Source organism: Saccostrea cucullata, unplaced genomic scaffold (genome assembly GCF_032062105.1).
Source record: "Saccostrea cucullata isolate Sc308-1 unplaced genomic scaffold, CSIRO_AGI_Scuc_v1 ctg4047, whole genome shotgun sequence".
Lineage (NCBI taxonomy): Eukaryota > Metazoa > Mollusca > Bivalvia > Ostreida > Ostreidae > Saccostrea > Saccostrea cuccullata.
The window spans coordinates 82,249-97,464 of record NW_026940090.1 but is presented as its reverse complement, the minus strand read 5'-3'; the positions used below and the strand labels follow the sequence as shown (position 1 = coordinate 97,464).

General features: G+C 32.9%; 1 protein-coding gene across 1 annotated transcript in view; it reads right to left on the bottom strand.

The window, feature by feature from the left end:
• Positions 1-1,007: 1,007 nt before the first annotated feature.
• LOC134254740 (uncharacterized) overlaps positions 1,008-15,216 on the bottom strand; it is a gene marked incomplete at its 3' end in the record, with an annotated part of 28,723 nt that continues 14,514 nt past the window's right edge. The window contains exons 5-8 of the mRNA XM_062737271.1: positions 10,029-10,253; positions 8,495-9,013; positions 4,685-4,782; positions 1,008-2,171 (exon numbers count right to left, since the gene is read on the bottom strand). Coding sequence (XP_062593255.1) covers positions 1,008-2,171; positions 4,685-4,782; positions 8,495-9,013; positions 10,029-10,253 — 2,006 coding nt within the window. The remainder of the gene's footprint in view (positions 2,172-4,684; positions 4,783-8,494; positions 9,014-10,028; positions 10,254-15,216) is intronic.

Sequence of the window (15,216 nt, the reverse complement as noted above, 5' to 3'; positions counted from 1 at the left end):
TGGGGGCAACGGGAATTTCTCTGAAAACAAGATTTCATTTTCAATCAGTAGATTTAGGAAAGCAAATGAGAGGGGAAAAGTATAGATAGATAGATTCATTGAGAACGCCGTAATTAGTTATGTGTTAATACCTACACCTACAATGTTTTTAAAAATGAAAGATGTTATCCGAAAGCAAATATCTGGTAGACTGCAATGATCGAGATTAAAATTTTGATTCTTTCCTGCAAGCCTCATTAGAGACAATTTCACTTTGATAAACACATCCATCATGACTTTCTCATTTGTTCTTACATTCACACAACCATTTCAAGGATATTAGAAGAATATGCATGATGTTCAAGTAATCAATTTTTTTATTGTATTGAAATAGAATAGAAAAATCGCTTCTTATTGCAATCGCTAATTCACCTTCCATATTACAATATGGAATTTTTGCAATTTTGATGTGCAAGAACGCCATCCAATTCAATATCCAAAATCATTATCCGAATACGATCTATTATTAAACCTAACCAGATCGAGTAATATGTATTGGTCAAGTAAACCTAACATTCCTTAGTCAGTTTCAATATAAAAACAACTGCCTACAACTGTTTTGAATTCCAAAAGGTACTAATTGTACTCTTTTATTATTTGACCTGCTTTTATATTCCTATGAAGTAGAATTTATTTAAAATTCTAAGTGAAAGAGATTCTACATATTTTAATTCTACATTCACACATATATATATATATATATATATATATATATATACAATGTATATATCGACATTCATCAAGTAACAATAGCTATTTTCATTGGTATTTCAACTTACTATATCCCACTGGGCTTGGAATAGAAAATACTAGGGTCTAAAACATCTGTTTTATATCATTCTGGTTTTTTTTATTCATATAATTGATAAAACCATAACCATATTTCGGCAAACTAACAACTTATAAATTTACTAATTTACATACTGATCTGATCACTTGGTCAGTTGAGCTAATATAATTTTACTTACATCTTCCCAAAATCCCAAAGTCCATTGAACATCTATCTTGTGTTTTCCTTTCCCAATAGGACAATTGCATTGACTTCCAGAAAGTTCATTCTCAGGAATAAAAGTTAGATCCTTTTCACAGCAGAAAAGATTAAGGCATTTGTAACCTTTTTGAAAGGTTTTCTTCTCATTAAATGTTGCTGTCAATTCTGTTAAGGCAGTTTGAATGGATTTTCCAATTTTGCAGGAAACCTTGAGCTGTAGATCATTAATCCGCAATACCTGCACCTGGATATCGTTATTTATTATACCAACGGTAACTGTGTGATTTTCGGTTTCGAAAATCGCCGCTGTGTGATACAGACATTGACTTTTGTACCCATCGAGCTGAACTTTCCACTTCAGGAAACTCATGCAATATGCAATAAGCCTGTAGAAGACAAACATGGCAAAGGAAGTAAATCGAAAACACAGAATGGACGATTTCTCTAGTGTCTGTTTTAAGAGACCGTGTGTGAAAGGCTTTTTATTCATGCAGGGGACATACCAGGAGGATTCTCCTTCAATGCTGACTAACATCCGTAATCTCTCCATGTATGACATAAGTATTGTCTTATGTTCTATATATGACGATTCTTCTTTCCACAGAGAATCTAACAGTGGATTGCTCAGATGTCCCGTCGCATTGAAATGGTTCCAATCTTCTATATATCTTCGTTTGCAGTCCCTGTTGATGTGTTCCTTGTCAGCAATAAGCTTACTGAATGCGTTAGAAAACCACTGTATGCCTAGAACTGCGTGGGTTCTCAGTCCCTCCTCCTTAAAAAAGAGTAACAATCCATGTCCATGGAAAAAAGACAGAAAATCAAATATTTCTTCTTGACTTTTCAATTGATATTCTTCTGAAAGTTTCTTATTCTCTTTGTTGATGTCACTAATTGACAAGATAGGCTTTTCCTTTGTTTGTAAGAGATGTTCAAGAAGTGCCCAGGCTGATGGAACTTCTAATTTCGTATCCATGCCTTGTGATACTACTTCAGAAATTGATTTTTTTAAACTGTGCAGAACATGCTTCGCTTCCTCATTCATCTCTATTAGTCCTAATGCAAAGTCCCTGTCATAAAGCCTGGTCTTATCATCCTCTGGTACTAATGTCCAAAGAGTCTCCCAAAAAGAGTCTTTTTCCTGTTTTGAAAATATTGAAACCAGTCATCAAAATTGGTTCTCAATTTCCTGGACAATACCGACAAAAATCATGTAAAATGAATTACTTGCTAAGGGCATACTCAACGTTTTAGAACGTTATCGTATTTTTCCCTGGATTTAAAAAGTTCCAATACTTGAAGGAACAATGTGATACAATTTTAATGTCTATATATACCGTTGTACACTTCTTCTAAAACAAATATGGATACACTACATCTAGAATATAATTTTGTAATTTTCAAAACCTGCTAATTTTTTGTCTATGAACATCTGTTGGCACTACAATTTTAAATTTATAATATCTTGAAAAACTATAAGTAGGTACGATACGTTGCATATGTCCTTAATGACTATAGCTTCGCAGGACGTTCATTGATTGGTCGAGCCATAGTGATCGAGTCAAAATATATCTCCCATAAAAAAATAGGAATTTTGATAGGGCCATAGCAGAAAGAGTTTTGATGAAGCAAATGTAAAATATGAGTCAAAAAGATTCTTTTTATATTGGACCAGTCATGGTAGCCAAGAGGTCGTCTAGAGCGTTCGCTTCGTGATCCTAAGGCCCAGGTTCAATTATCGTTCGCGGTGCCGCGTCATACCTAAGACATGAGCATAGGTAGTAACTGTTCCTTCGCCAAGCGCTCGACACATGAAGTGAAAGACAAGGGTCTTTCAGATAAGACCTTAAAGACGTAGGTCCCGTGTCACTGTAGGCGTCGGCACGATAAAGGTCTAAATTTGAAGCCTTCAAGGGCATACCGGGACGTCTCATATAAGTGAAAATTCTCGATAGGATTGTTAAACAACATACAATTAATCAATCCTTTAAATTGCATCACTGTGATTTTAACGTTTAAATGAAAAAAAAACAAGAGGCCAATGGGCCTTATAGATCACCTGAGCATTATGCAACAACTTAACAACAATTGACTTTGGTTCATGTTTTAAACTAGACATCATGGCATTCACAATTTTGAAAGAGGGACCATTTCTAATCATAACTATACACTTAGCATGTTTAGTTTGGTTACTTAATACGGATATACAGAGTAGGGGAACAAAAAAATGCATTTCGACTAATCAGTAATATTCAGAAATAATCAGTATGGTGCCACTACCACGCATGAATCCCTGATCCTTGGTCCATACATTTCCCAATTTTGGAAAAGGCACACTTGCTTATCAAAAATATTTGATTAATTAAAAGGAGAAGATTTCAATCAATTAATTCATTTTCAGTTTATAAAGTAGAGACCCCCCCTCCCTCTTATGGTACCCCTGACCAAGGGGCGTTGAGAAATTCACAATTCAGGAAGAATAGCCCTTGCTCATCATAGCTATAAAAGAAGGAGCAGAGAAGATTTTCAAACAATTTCTGCATTTTCTCTATATAATCAAAAGAGCCCCACCCTAACATCAGAACCCCTGACCCTGGGACCATAAAATTCATAATTTTGAAAGAGACAATCTTGCTCGTCATAACTATATACTAAGTTAGTTTACTCAATACTCAGGAGCAGAGAAGAACATTTTCAAAGAATTCATGTATTAATACTTCACAATATAATCAATTTAGCCCCACCCTTACACCAGAACCTCTGACCCTGGGGCCATAAAATTCCTTAATTTGGAAGAAACATTCTTGCTCATCATAACTTTTCGTTAATTTGCATTTGGTACTTGGTACTTAGTTAATTTGTTAAATACCCAGCAGCAGAGAAGAAGATTTTCAAACAAATTCTGCATTTTCTCTTTATAATCAATAGAGCCCAGCCCTAGCACTAGAACCCCTGACCCTGGCTAAATAATTCACAATTTGGCAAAAGACATTCTTTCTTATCCAAACTATGTACTTATTTAGTTTATTTGATACCAAGGAGCAGAGAAGAAGATTTTTAGAGAAATAATACATTTTCACTATATAATCAATAGAGCCCCGTCCTAGCACTAGAACCCATAAACCTGGGACCATGAATTTCACAATTTTAGTAGAGGACTCAATGCTGATTACAATCATAACAACAGTTTGACTGCTTGATGTCCAGGAGTAAGAAGAAGATTTTTAAAGATTGCATTAATTTTAGTGGTTTTGGCCCCACCCCTCAGGCCCCTGGGGGACAGGAATCATGAAATTCACAATTTTTGTTTCCCTTCACCCATAGATGCTTTGTACCAAATTTGGTTGAAATTGATTGAGTGGTTTCAGAGAAGAAGCTGAAAATGTTCAAATGATAACGCACGACGCACGGCGAACGACGACGGACGAAAACGGATAGCAATAGGTCACCTGAGTTTACTCAGTTGACCTAAAAATCAAGCAGCTGCTATTCAACGTATTCTTTCTCAAACTTTAACTCCAACATTGGTAAATAGTAAATATTTTTTTTTAAAAGTAATTAAAGGTTATTTATCGGATGATACTTTGATGCAATTTACTAGGGATATTTACTGTTTACGTGTTAGGAAACAGTCATCAAACAACTGTGAAATACCTCTCCCGTCTTGCCTTCTGTATGCGTAGCCACCGCAAGAACTTGTGCAGAAGGTCCACTAAACGACTTTATGGAGTCAAGCCAGAAGTCAAGATAATCTAAAAACAAATTGTATAATATGCATTAAGAATAACACATACACACATGCACCCTCCCTTAAACACATTAACGATATACATTGTATGTATATATAAAATCACTAAAAATGACCAACGATACGAACAAAAAAAATTGTCAAATTTTCGGGACGCTCTGTCTCTTCTTCAGAACCAAGAAAAAAGTTATAAAGTGATAGGAACAAAGGAAAAGAGAACTACTAAATGTTACATGTTAAATTCAAAAATTTATAACAAATAGTTAAAGGAGAAATCAAAAACGCTATAAAATACGTCCGGTTTGTCAGGTGTACTCGATTCATTTTGATTTTGACGAACTTAAGGGATACTGGCAAATTGAGGATAAAGTTAACAAACGGAAATCGGTCTTAAAAACAAAACAAATTAAAACAGAAAGTTTGCAAAACACATAAAATTGAGAAAATTCAGCAGTTGCATAAAATACCTATTATAGGCTTAAAGAAGGATATGGAAATAACGAACAGTATTCAATCTCAACGTCCATTAAACAAATATACAAAATAAGAGCAGAGCAAACACGGACCTCCGAAACATCAGAGGTGGGATCAGGTGCCATGGAGGAGTGAGCATCCCCTGCCGACCGGTCACACCCGCCGTGTGCTCGTTGTCATAATCAGGAAATAATGGAAAAAATCCGTGGTCAATTCAGTGTATAAATAATGGACTAACAATTGGTATGAAAAACGTCAGTCAGCATTTCGTTCAATGATAAATTGTATTTGCTGACAAGGTCATTGTATCGACCATAGAATTTACGAAATCATGACTTTAAACGAGACTGTTGATATTCTTGTTTCATCAACTTGCTTGTCAATAATTTACCTCGTTTAAGAAATTGTTCATACGTAGAGCATGCTCTTGCGTATCGAATCAACCAGCATCCCCAGTAGATTGGTCACTTGGGCTGCGTATCCGTACCAAATAATAACTGGTTAAAAACGGTTATTGTATTTGATGAAATGCAATTATTCCGCCGAAATATAGTCCCTGCTAGATTTCATTCAGTTTTAGATAACTTTTTTTTTTATAGTTTTAATTTTGAAAAATAATACTTTCCACAAGATCGTACTGTAGATCTTTGTTATAACAAAACAATTAAACAATATTTAGGAATTAAGAATTCAGTCTTTTCATGAATATTGATGAAGGAAGTGCGTAAACAGTAGGCCTATATATAGAAACACATGTCCACGGGAAATGACAACGAGGTATGTTGCATTTTGACAACAATTACTAATACAAGGTTAATATGCGTCATAACAGAGAAGATGGTTGATACTGAATACTAAAAGATATAAGTACCATTAAGTAAGACGCTTTCCATCCACATTAAAAGTGAGTAGTATCTCAAACGGCCTACATTGTTTTCTTAACGCCACGTGTGTTTATCAATCTAAAAGTAGCGACGGCGTCACGTGATGGATTTATTTAAAAATAGCTGTTTTTCTTTCCTTGCAGGATAATAAAAAATTATAATTTGATAACTTTGTAACGCGTTTAATTTTAATGGTGTAATTAACAGTATTTTCGTAACTTTTATTGATAAACAAATTATATCAATTTCCAATCGTATTTCAACGGCTAACTATAGTGTGTATACTTTTAAGCATCTACATTTATTCAGAAACCCTCCTTAAGGTGGCTTCTTACATCCACAGTTTATTTTAGATTTCAATACAGCACCACTTACAATGATGATATCAAATATCCAGATAGGGGTATTGATATCATAAACATTTTTTATAGAATTTTGTATTTTTTGTCTTATTTTAATCAAATGTTTTATTTCAAGTTTATTTTTAACAGAATTTCAAAAATTTCAGAGATGGACATATTAAAACATTTTATACTGGAAAAGGATTGCCCACAAGAAATTTTTAAAAAGTTCATTAATTAAGCAGTAATTAATTAACAAAGATCGCATTGAAGTCTACGGGAAAAAGCGTTTTTCAAAATAAAAATTCAAATAATTTGAATATAAAAAAAATCCTGTGGTGGAAAGATGCATTGAAATATCAATAATAGAATGATAATTGAAAACAATTTTTTTTACCAGCTAATTTTTTTTAATTGATTTTTATTTATTAAAAAAGGGGAAGATAACTCTTACCCAAACTCAAGGTCATGAATTAGGACACATCCCACTAAACATACTTATAGTAATAAATGGGAAGTATGTCTAAATAAACTAAGTATTCAATGCCTACATATCTGTTATGTTTTCAATTTCATTGAATTTCTTCCTATTAGTGATTGAAGACCTTAAGATAAGTACACACAGTGAAAATACCCTAAAATACCTAATAATTATTTTATTAGAAAAAATAATTTTCCTCTAAAAACAATTGTCATTATTTTTTTAATCTATGCATAAAACATTAAGAAAATGAGTTCTGAGGAGACAGAGAATGTATTTCAATGAATTACATGTGACAAATTGAATAAAGAATGTTTAAACCAAATGAAAATTCCAATTCAAAAATTATTTGGTATAAAATGTCCACTTTAAAGAGTTTTCTTTCCTAATTACCCAAGACTCAAAACACTGAGGAACGTTTGAACATAACATCTAAAATTCAGAACAAAACTTTAAATTGCCAGAGTATCTATGTAAATCAACAAAGCAAATATATAAATTAACCCCAACACAGTAAATAGTGCAAGTAAATAACTTTTTAATTTCAACAAGGTTGTAGATTATAACTCGAATTTCATCCATACAAACATGTCATTGATTAATAGAGCTCACTGCATGCATCGCTATAAAATTGACATTACTTGTTTTGCGAAGATTTGACTGTTGTTTTCTTTTGTTTCTGCGTAAAAGTAATTCTTCTTGGTTAATGCATAATGAATCCGTTACTTTGTTTTCACTCCTATAACACCGCATGTTTCATCTATATTTAAAGCGTTTTAAAGGTCGGGGTCATATTATTGAGGTATTTATACAATTCATCCCCAGAGGAAACCGGTCGACACAATGGAGTTTTTTTTGTGTAGTACGTTATCAAAAAGTGGTGTTATGAGCCTCCTTAACGAAGCCAGTAACTTGTTAAGCAAAAGCAAATGAAGAGCATATATGAAAACGCAATAAAGAATCTTTGGATTGTGTGTGTAAAATTAAGTGATAAAGATGTTTAAATTTACGAGTTCTATTTCTATTGAAAAAGCAGCTGTCAATGGTATCGAAAACCCTGGACTGAATTTATATTGGGAAGGGAATGGGTATAAAGCTGAAAAATCGTAAGTTTTTAAAAGCTGTTGATTTTGGTAAAACCTTGTGATATAAAATTGTGCAAATGTTCCTTGGAATTTTAAGGTATCTACATCTGATTTACATCACTTCTTGAATATATTGTTGCACAGTACTCCTGAGGTTTCTCCGTCACAGAATCACTACTGATAATATTTTAGAGAGGCATGAAGAAGGAGGTTTCTTTGAACATTTACTGGAACTCGCTATGTATGATTTTTAAAGCAAATAGAAAAGGAAATATAGTACAATAGTTCTCAAGGGAAACATGTTAAAAAATAAAGAGTTTCTTTCTATTTCTTTAAATAAATATTCTGGCATGTCATACTCAATGCATCATGTTTGACCTTCTTTTATTCAAGAGAACATGATTTTTCAGTTAAAATATTTTAGATTCTTGCTTCCGGATTCAAAACGTACCTTTGTATGTCCACGTAGAGAAGATGGAGCCCTGACATTCATCTCTGTCACTACAAACGAAGTTTTCGAAATCTTTACTCATATCTAACACTAGAACATAGAATGCTTCTGATCTCATGTAAATCTGATGACAAGCATAATAAGCAAATTGTCCAGCAAAGTCAATCATGGTGACACTTATTTCATTTTCCTTGTCATCCAATATTTTTTTCAAAACATCCCTTGCTAATTGTTGATCAATACCGTCATTTTCTCCGGCATGCATTTTTCTTCTTTTATTTTCTGTAGGCTGTTGATCATCTGTTTCATTTTTCTGTGAACCCGGTTCAGTATTCTGCCTTGCATTTAATTCTTTTCCAGTACTCTGATCAACCTTATTGTTTTCCAAGCTAGAACTGTTTTCAGTTTCTATCCCCATTTCAATATTCACTGAGTCATCATTGGGGTCTGATCCCATCTGTTGAATCTCAGATGCTGGAATTCTGATCAATGGTTTCCTTAAGAACTCATCGTCCGTAGCTACAATACATGTACATATATTTTACAAAAATATAGATATTTTAAGACCATTTAATTTCATGTTTTGGCGATATTCAGCTCAAATCGAAATCGGTGATCAATTTTTGTAAACAAGATGATTTTGAAAGAAAATTTAAATTTTGTCTATAAGATAATAAATAAATATGTTGCTTACTCTGTAAAGATTGAAAACAAAGGACCATATTCTATAATGCCCCCAAATTCAAACTTTGATGGAGAAATATAAAGTGTTATAAAACAGGGTGATGTTCATTTAGATTACAAAGCACTGAATATTTAAAAAAAAACTGACGTTATATGTTCGATGTGTCAACAGAAAAAAAACCTCCAAATTTCCATGATTTATTCAGAAAAAACTTAGTATTTTTAATATTATGTGAAATATAAATATTGATCAAGCAGACCTGTGATATATGAATTTGATGGATAAAACCCCTATAAAATCCGAATAGTTTGTGACGTCATAAAACAAAAAGGTCCAATTAAATTCTTGAACACAATGATATTTTTTATTAAATAAGATTTCTCTTAAAATATATTCACTTAATGCCGACTATAGTTTTATTGTGTGAAAACTACAATAGCGAAAATCTTCATTTTTTTTTTACCATATATAAATGTCATTAGCTTCAGTACATGTACATGCAAAGTTTGAGGAAAATCTACTGTCCAGGTATTTTTTGAGGGTCCTTTATAAATACAGGTACATTTACTATAGGATTAAATTGATATAGGAAAATGCCAATATTTAGCACTTTAAAATCTTCATTTTTCTCTGATCAGAAAAAAAGTGTCCGGGTGAGATTTCAGTCCCATTTCCAACAGTTCGTTGGATCTTAAGATTGCCGAAATAAATTTAACAAAATTAAAGAAAGGAGGCATAACTAATTGGGCAAATTTGCAAAAATATATTTACGTTCATTAATTATTCAAATTAACTAGAATATTTTTTAAAAAAGAATAATTATATTCATAGCTGGTTGAAGAACACTACCTGATAAATCTCCGTTTTTCACAGAAAAGATGTGTTCGTAGAAATGGAGTCCTCTGGTTGATTTTATTTCTTTGATTTCATTGAGACTTTTCCCCATCAGTCTGTATAGAAGTGTCGTTTTCCCTGCTCCTTCACATCCAACCACAATCCCACGTACATGACGAACTGTTGTCTTCCCATTTTTCATGTATGCCATAAATCTTTCAGGATGGATATTTACAGCATCTGAAAAAAATCATCCAATCAGATTAAGAATCTCCATTAAGTTAAAATTATTAATCCGCTAGGTCATTAGTTGAAATAGCTTTTGAAATTGGTTATCTATTTTTGTATACATAACGTATTTTAGAAAGGTTATGATAACATATATTTAAGCTCTTATTATACCCGCACTTTCTAAAGAAAGTTCGGGTATATGTTGTTACGAATGTCCGTCTGTCCGTCTTTTTGTCACACTTTTCTTCTCTGAACTCCCCCTATATTTTACATAGTAGCCTAATTATCTTTTTGGGGATTTTTTTTTAGTCTTTTTCTGCAAAAGACCCTGTCTTTCCTAAACTCTTTCTACATTTTACAAAGTAGCCTAATTTTTTTTCTTATCTTGTGTTTACCTGGCCGATTAATGTTTATTAAATGGTATCAACACCCACGGTTTCCATCGCCTTAGGGTAGAAAACCATTGCATGTTATTTAGGTATATCAGTGTTCACATCATTGAACATGTTGGTCAACAATGACCCTAACTTCAATTTACCGGTATGTAATGCAAAAATAAAATCGATAAATGAAATGTGTATGAATTTCTTTCAGGATTAATTAATTTTGAACATAATCTGATGGTTTCATTCTGGTGATTTACAGATGTACATTCTAACAAATAAAATTAAAAAGTAATGTAGAAATAGAGAAATTTACAATGATTAAATTGATATGTCAGTAAAAATAATATTGACTGAAAAATAATACTTGTCAAAATAAAATAAAAAAGAATTTTCTAAAAGCCCCCAAAAATCCCTTCGAGTATCCCGATAGTATGGACATTAGCAATATAACGATGAAATCTATTTGAATTAATTTACGTTTAATATTCTGTATAAAAAAATAAATACGGGAAGCAGTATCAATCACAGAAAATAAAGAAACTGAATTATTGTGATACCCGATAATTGTGATTATATATTCATTTGCAGTTCAATTCATACATGTACGTGTGGAAGCCTACTTCCTTTAATAATTTTTAATTATGTTCCCCAAACGAAGTTGGGGAACATATTGTTTTTACTCTGTTTCTTATTAAGGTCTTCCGTCTCAACGGAAGACCTTATAGTGATTCAATTGTTTCTTCTTATTATTATTCTATTATTTCTTATTTATTATTAAGGTCTTCCGTCTTCACGGAAGACCTTATAGTGATTCTACTGTTTCTTATTATTATTCTTTTTTTGACCAAAATTTTGTGCAGGCGATTTCTCGAGAACTATTCAGCCGTTTTAAATGAAATTTTCAGGAATTATGCGTCATTATATGAATTTTATATAAAATTCTGCTTTTTGGAAAATTCACTTCCGGTGCCAAGTTATGGACAATTTCCTGATTTTAAAATGCAATTTTGTCGCCCCTTTTTGTCGAAAATGACTAAAGATATGAACTGGAGACTTATTGGAGACGATAGTTCGTGACTTTCTGGTTTGCAGAATTACCTTTTCGTGCGTCGTCAATACTTCCGCTCGTCACCTTATGCAAATTAAAAAAATCATATTTTCTAACTTTTTTTGTTTTTCAATATTTTTCATTCATTTTTGGTATGTTAATAGATACCTTTCTTATAATGCTCACTATATAATTTGTTTGAATATTGATAAATCGAAACTCTAGATATTAGCATTTAAAAATCTGAAGCGGGTCCAAGATGGCGGCTGTCTCTGTCAACTCCGACATTTCGCAATAGAGGTTTACGGAGTCAGCCGAGCGTTTGCTTGAACGAAAGTAAGACAAGGAAACATAAAATGTAAAGGAATACTTGAATTGTCACGTTGTAGTTCCGTTGCAATTCTGTGTCGAACTTTGTTCCTTTTAAACGTCTTCTATAATTGGTTTTGGCTGGTTCTCAAAGTAGAAAAAGAAAAGACTAAATGTGAAAATGAAATTCGATACCTAATACCGGTACCTTCTGATTTTCAACACGTGAAACACGGGATAGTTCACTTAGGGGAAAAACAGGAAATTTTAAAAAGTTAAAAATGCACAACTGTTTCACTGCTTTTGTGTTACTTGCTTATATACAATATGAAACTTGTAAAATGTGTTAATTATGCTGTCTTCACCTTGATATTTTAGGTATAAGAACGTTCTTTTTTTCTTTCCGTTGAAGCTATCACACCTAATAAATGGAACATTCCAAAGAAAAGGTGCAAAGATTTACTCGTGGCGTTTGACGCAAAATTATGAATAGTAATTCGCCTTTCATTATTCTTAGACAGATGTACTGTTGCAGAAGTATATACAAATACATTTAGAGCTCTAGTCCCAATAGCGTAATATAGTAAGCGCATTGCATTTTCACACTGGCAATTCGGGTTTAATCCTATTTGTTTCCATAAGAAGTTTGATCACTTTTTTTCAGCTCGATTTTTCGGAGTTTTTTTCAGAATCAGACGGAAGACCTCTCGTTGCTCGCAACGAGTTTCTTTTCTAGTTAAGGTCTTCCGTCTCAACGGAACACCTTATAGTGATTCTATTGTTTCTTATTATTATTATTATTAAGGTCTTCCGTCTTCAGCGGAAGACCTTCTTGTTATTCTTAGGTTTCTTTTCCACTTTTATTATTCTTTTTTTTTCTTACCGATTTTGTGCACGCGATTTCTCAAAAACGGCTCGATGGATTTCAATGAAACTTTCAGGACTTATGTTACATTACTTGAACCTTATGCATTTTTTTCCGATTTGATGACGTCACTTCCGGTTTGGAAATATTGCCGATTTTATGATTTTTGAAGGGTCAGTTTGTCCGCAGACTTTCTCTATAATGGCTCATGATAGAAACATGAAATTTTCAGGTATGATAGACCAAAGTCTGTAGATATGTATAACGTATTTCATTTTAATCAGAAGGGCCGCACGTCGGCGCTCGCTATGGCCCGAAAATAGACGTATCACGAATTTCAAAATTTGTAACACTTTTTCGAAGATATCTTTTTACCTAAAAATATTTTGTTAAGACATATAGAGCAAAAGAAGTGCAGTATTTTAAGATCTTTCAAATGATATCTCAAAAAAAGGACTGGCCCCTTAAATAAGGGGCCTAGAGGGACCGAAACTTTTTTCTTTATATCTCAAAATTTATAAAGAATTTGTAATATGTCAAAGAAGCAAAGTTGTTCAAAAGGTCAAGCTCAATCTATTGGCGTCGTCAAAATTCGTCCGGCGACGTCACTTCCGGCCAAACCGGAAGTAGTCTGAAAATACGTATTTTTGCCGTTTATGACAAGTTTTGGGGTAACAAATGTCTCTGGGGGCATAAAAATTAATTTTCTGTCCGTCGTCGTCACTTCCAGTCAGACCGGAAGTTGCTAAAAATGGCTTATTTTTGCATTAATTAACATACTTTTAGAGGATTCAAGCTATTTGGGGGCGTTATTTCGCATTTTTGTTATAAATAAAATCTACTTCCGGTCAAATAGGACGGAAGACCTTCTCGTTGCTTTGCAACGAGCTTTGCTCTAGTTATTATTATTATTATTATTATTATTCTTTTTTTGACAAAATTTTGTGCAGGCGATTTCTCGAAAACCATTCAGCGGTTTTTCATGAAAGTTGCACAAAAAATGTGTCATTATATGAAGTTGTTACATCCGAAAAGAAATTTGAAAAAATCGCTTCTGGTGCCAAGTTATGGACAATTTCCTGATTTTAAAATGCGATTTTGTCGCCCCTTTTTGTCGAAAATGGCTAAGGATATGATATGAAGACTTATTGGAGATGAAAGATCATGACTTTCTGGTTTGCAGAATCGCATTTTCGTGCGTCGTCAGTACTTCCGGTCGTTACGAGGTGCAAATTAAAAAAAATCATATTTTCTAACTTTTTTGTTTTTCAGTATTTTTCATTTATTTTTGGTATTTTAATAGAAGCACTCCTTATAATGCTTACTATATAATTTGTTTGAATGTTGGTAAATCTAAACTCTAGATATTAGCATTCAAAAATCTGAAGCGGCTTCAAAATGGCGGCTGTCTCTGTCAACGCCGACATTTCGCAATAAGGGTTTACGGAGTCAGCCGAGCGTTTGCTTTAACGAAATTAACATAAAGATAAATGAAATGTAAAAGACTACTTGGATTGTCACGTCGTAGTTACGTTACAATTCTGTGTCAAACTAACATCTTCTATAATTGGTTTTGGCTGGTTTTCAAAGTAAAAAAAGAAAAGACTAAATGTTCAAATGAAATTTGATACCTAATATATTGTGTGCATCACGGAAAAACAGATCTTATACTCATAAGTAATACTTTCTCAAACAAGAATATCAATTAATTTTGTCAGTATAAATATTAATCACTGTTTTTTCCTATGCACATTTGTGTCATTTTAAACTAATAAATTAGACAAAAATAATAAAACGATTTTTTTTAAGATCGCTTCATGGAGTTTATTTTAGCATTCTTGTCTCAATGACCTGATTCAAGTTATTGAGCATAAATGATAAAGGATTGCTGACCGTCGTAGGGCGAGTCATATTTTCCGGCGAAACTTTTCAACCTTTTTCGATGAACTATTCGGGATAGTTCACTTTGAGGATAAACAGATATTGAAAAAAAAATCACATCTGTTTCACCGCTTTAGTGTTACATGCATAAGTACAATATGGACATTGTAAAAAGTGTTAAACATACTTTCTTAACTTCGAATCTTAGGCTATAAGAACGTTTTTTTTTTAATTTCATTGAAGCTATCACACCTATTTGATAGAACATTCCAAAGAAAAGGGGCGAAGATTAACTCGTGGCGTTTGGCGCTAAAATTTGAATAGTGACCCGCCTTTCATAATTTTAAGAGAGAAGCACTGTTTCGTTGATATATACAAGTAGATTTAGAGTAGAGGCCCCGATAGCGTAATATTTAGTGCGTTGGAATTTCATGTGGCGACTTTGGTTCAATCCCCCTTGTGTGCAAATCTTTTTTTTTTACT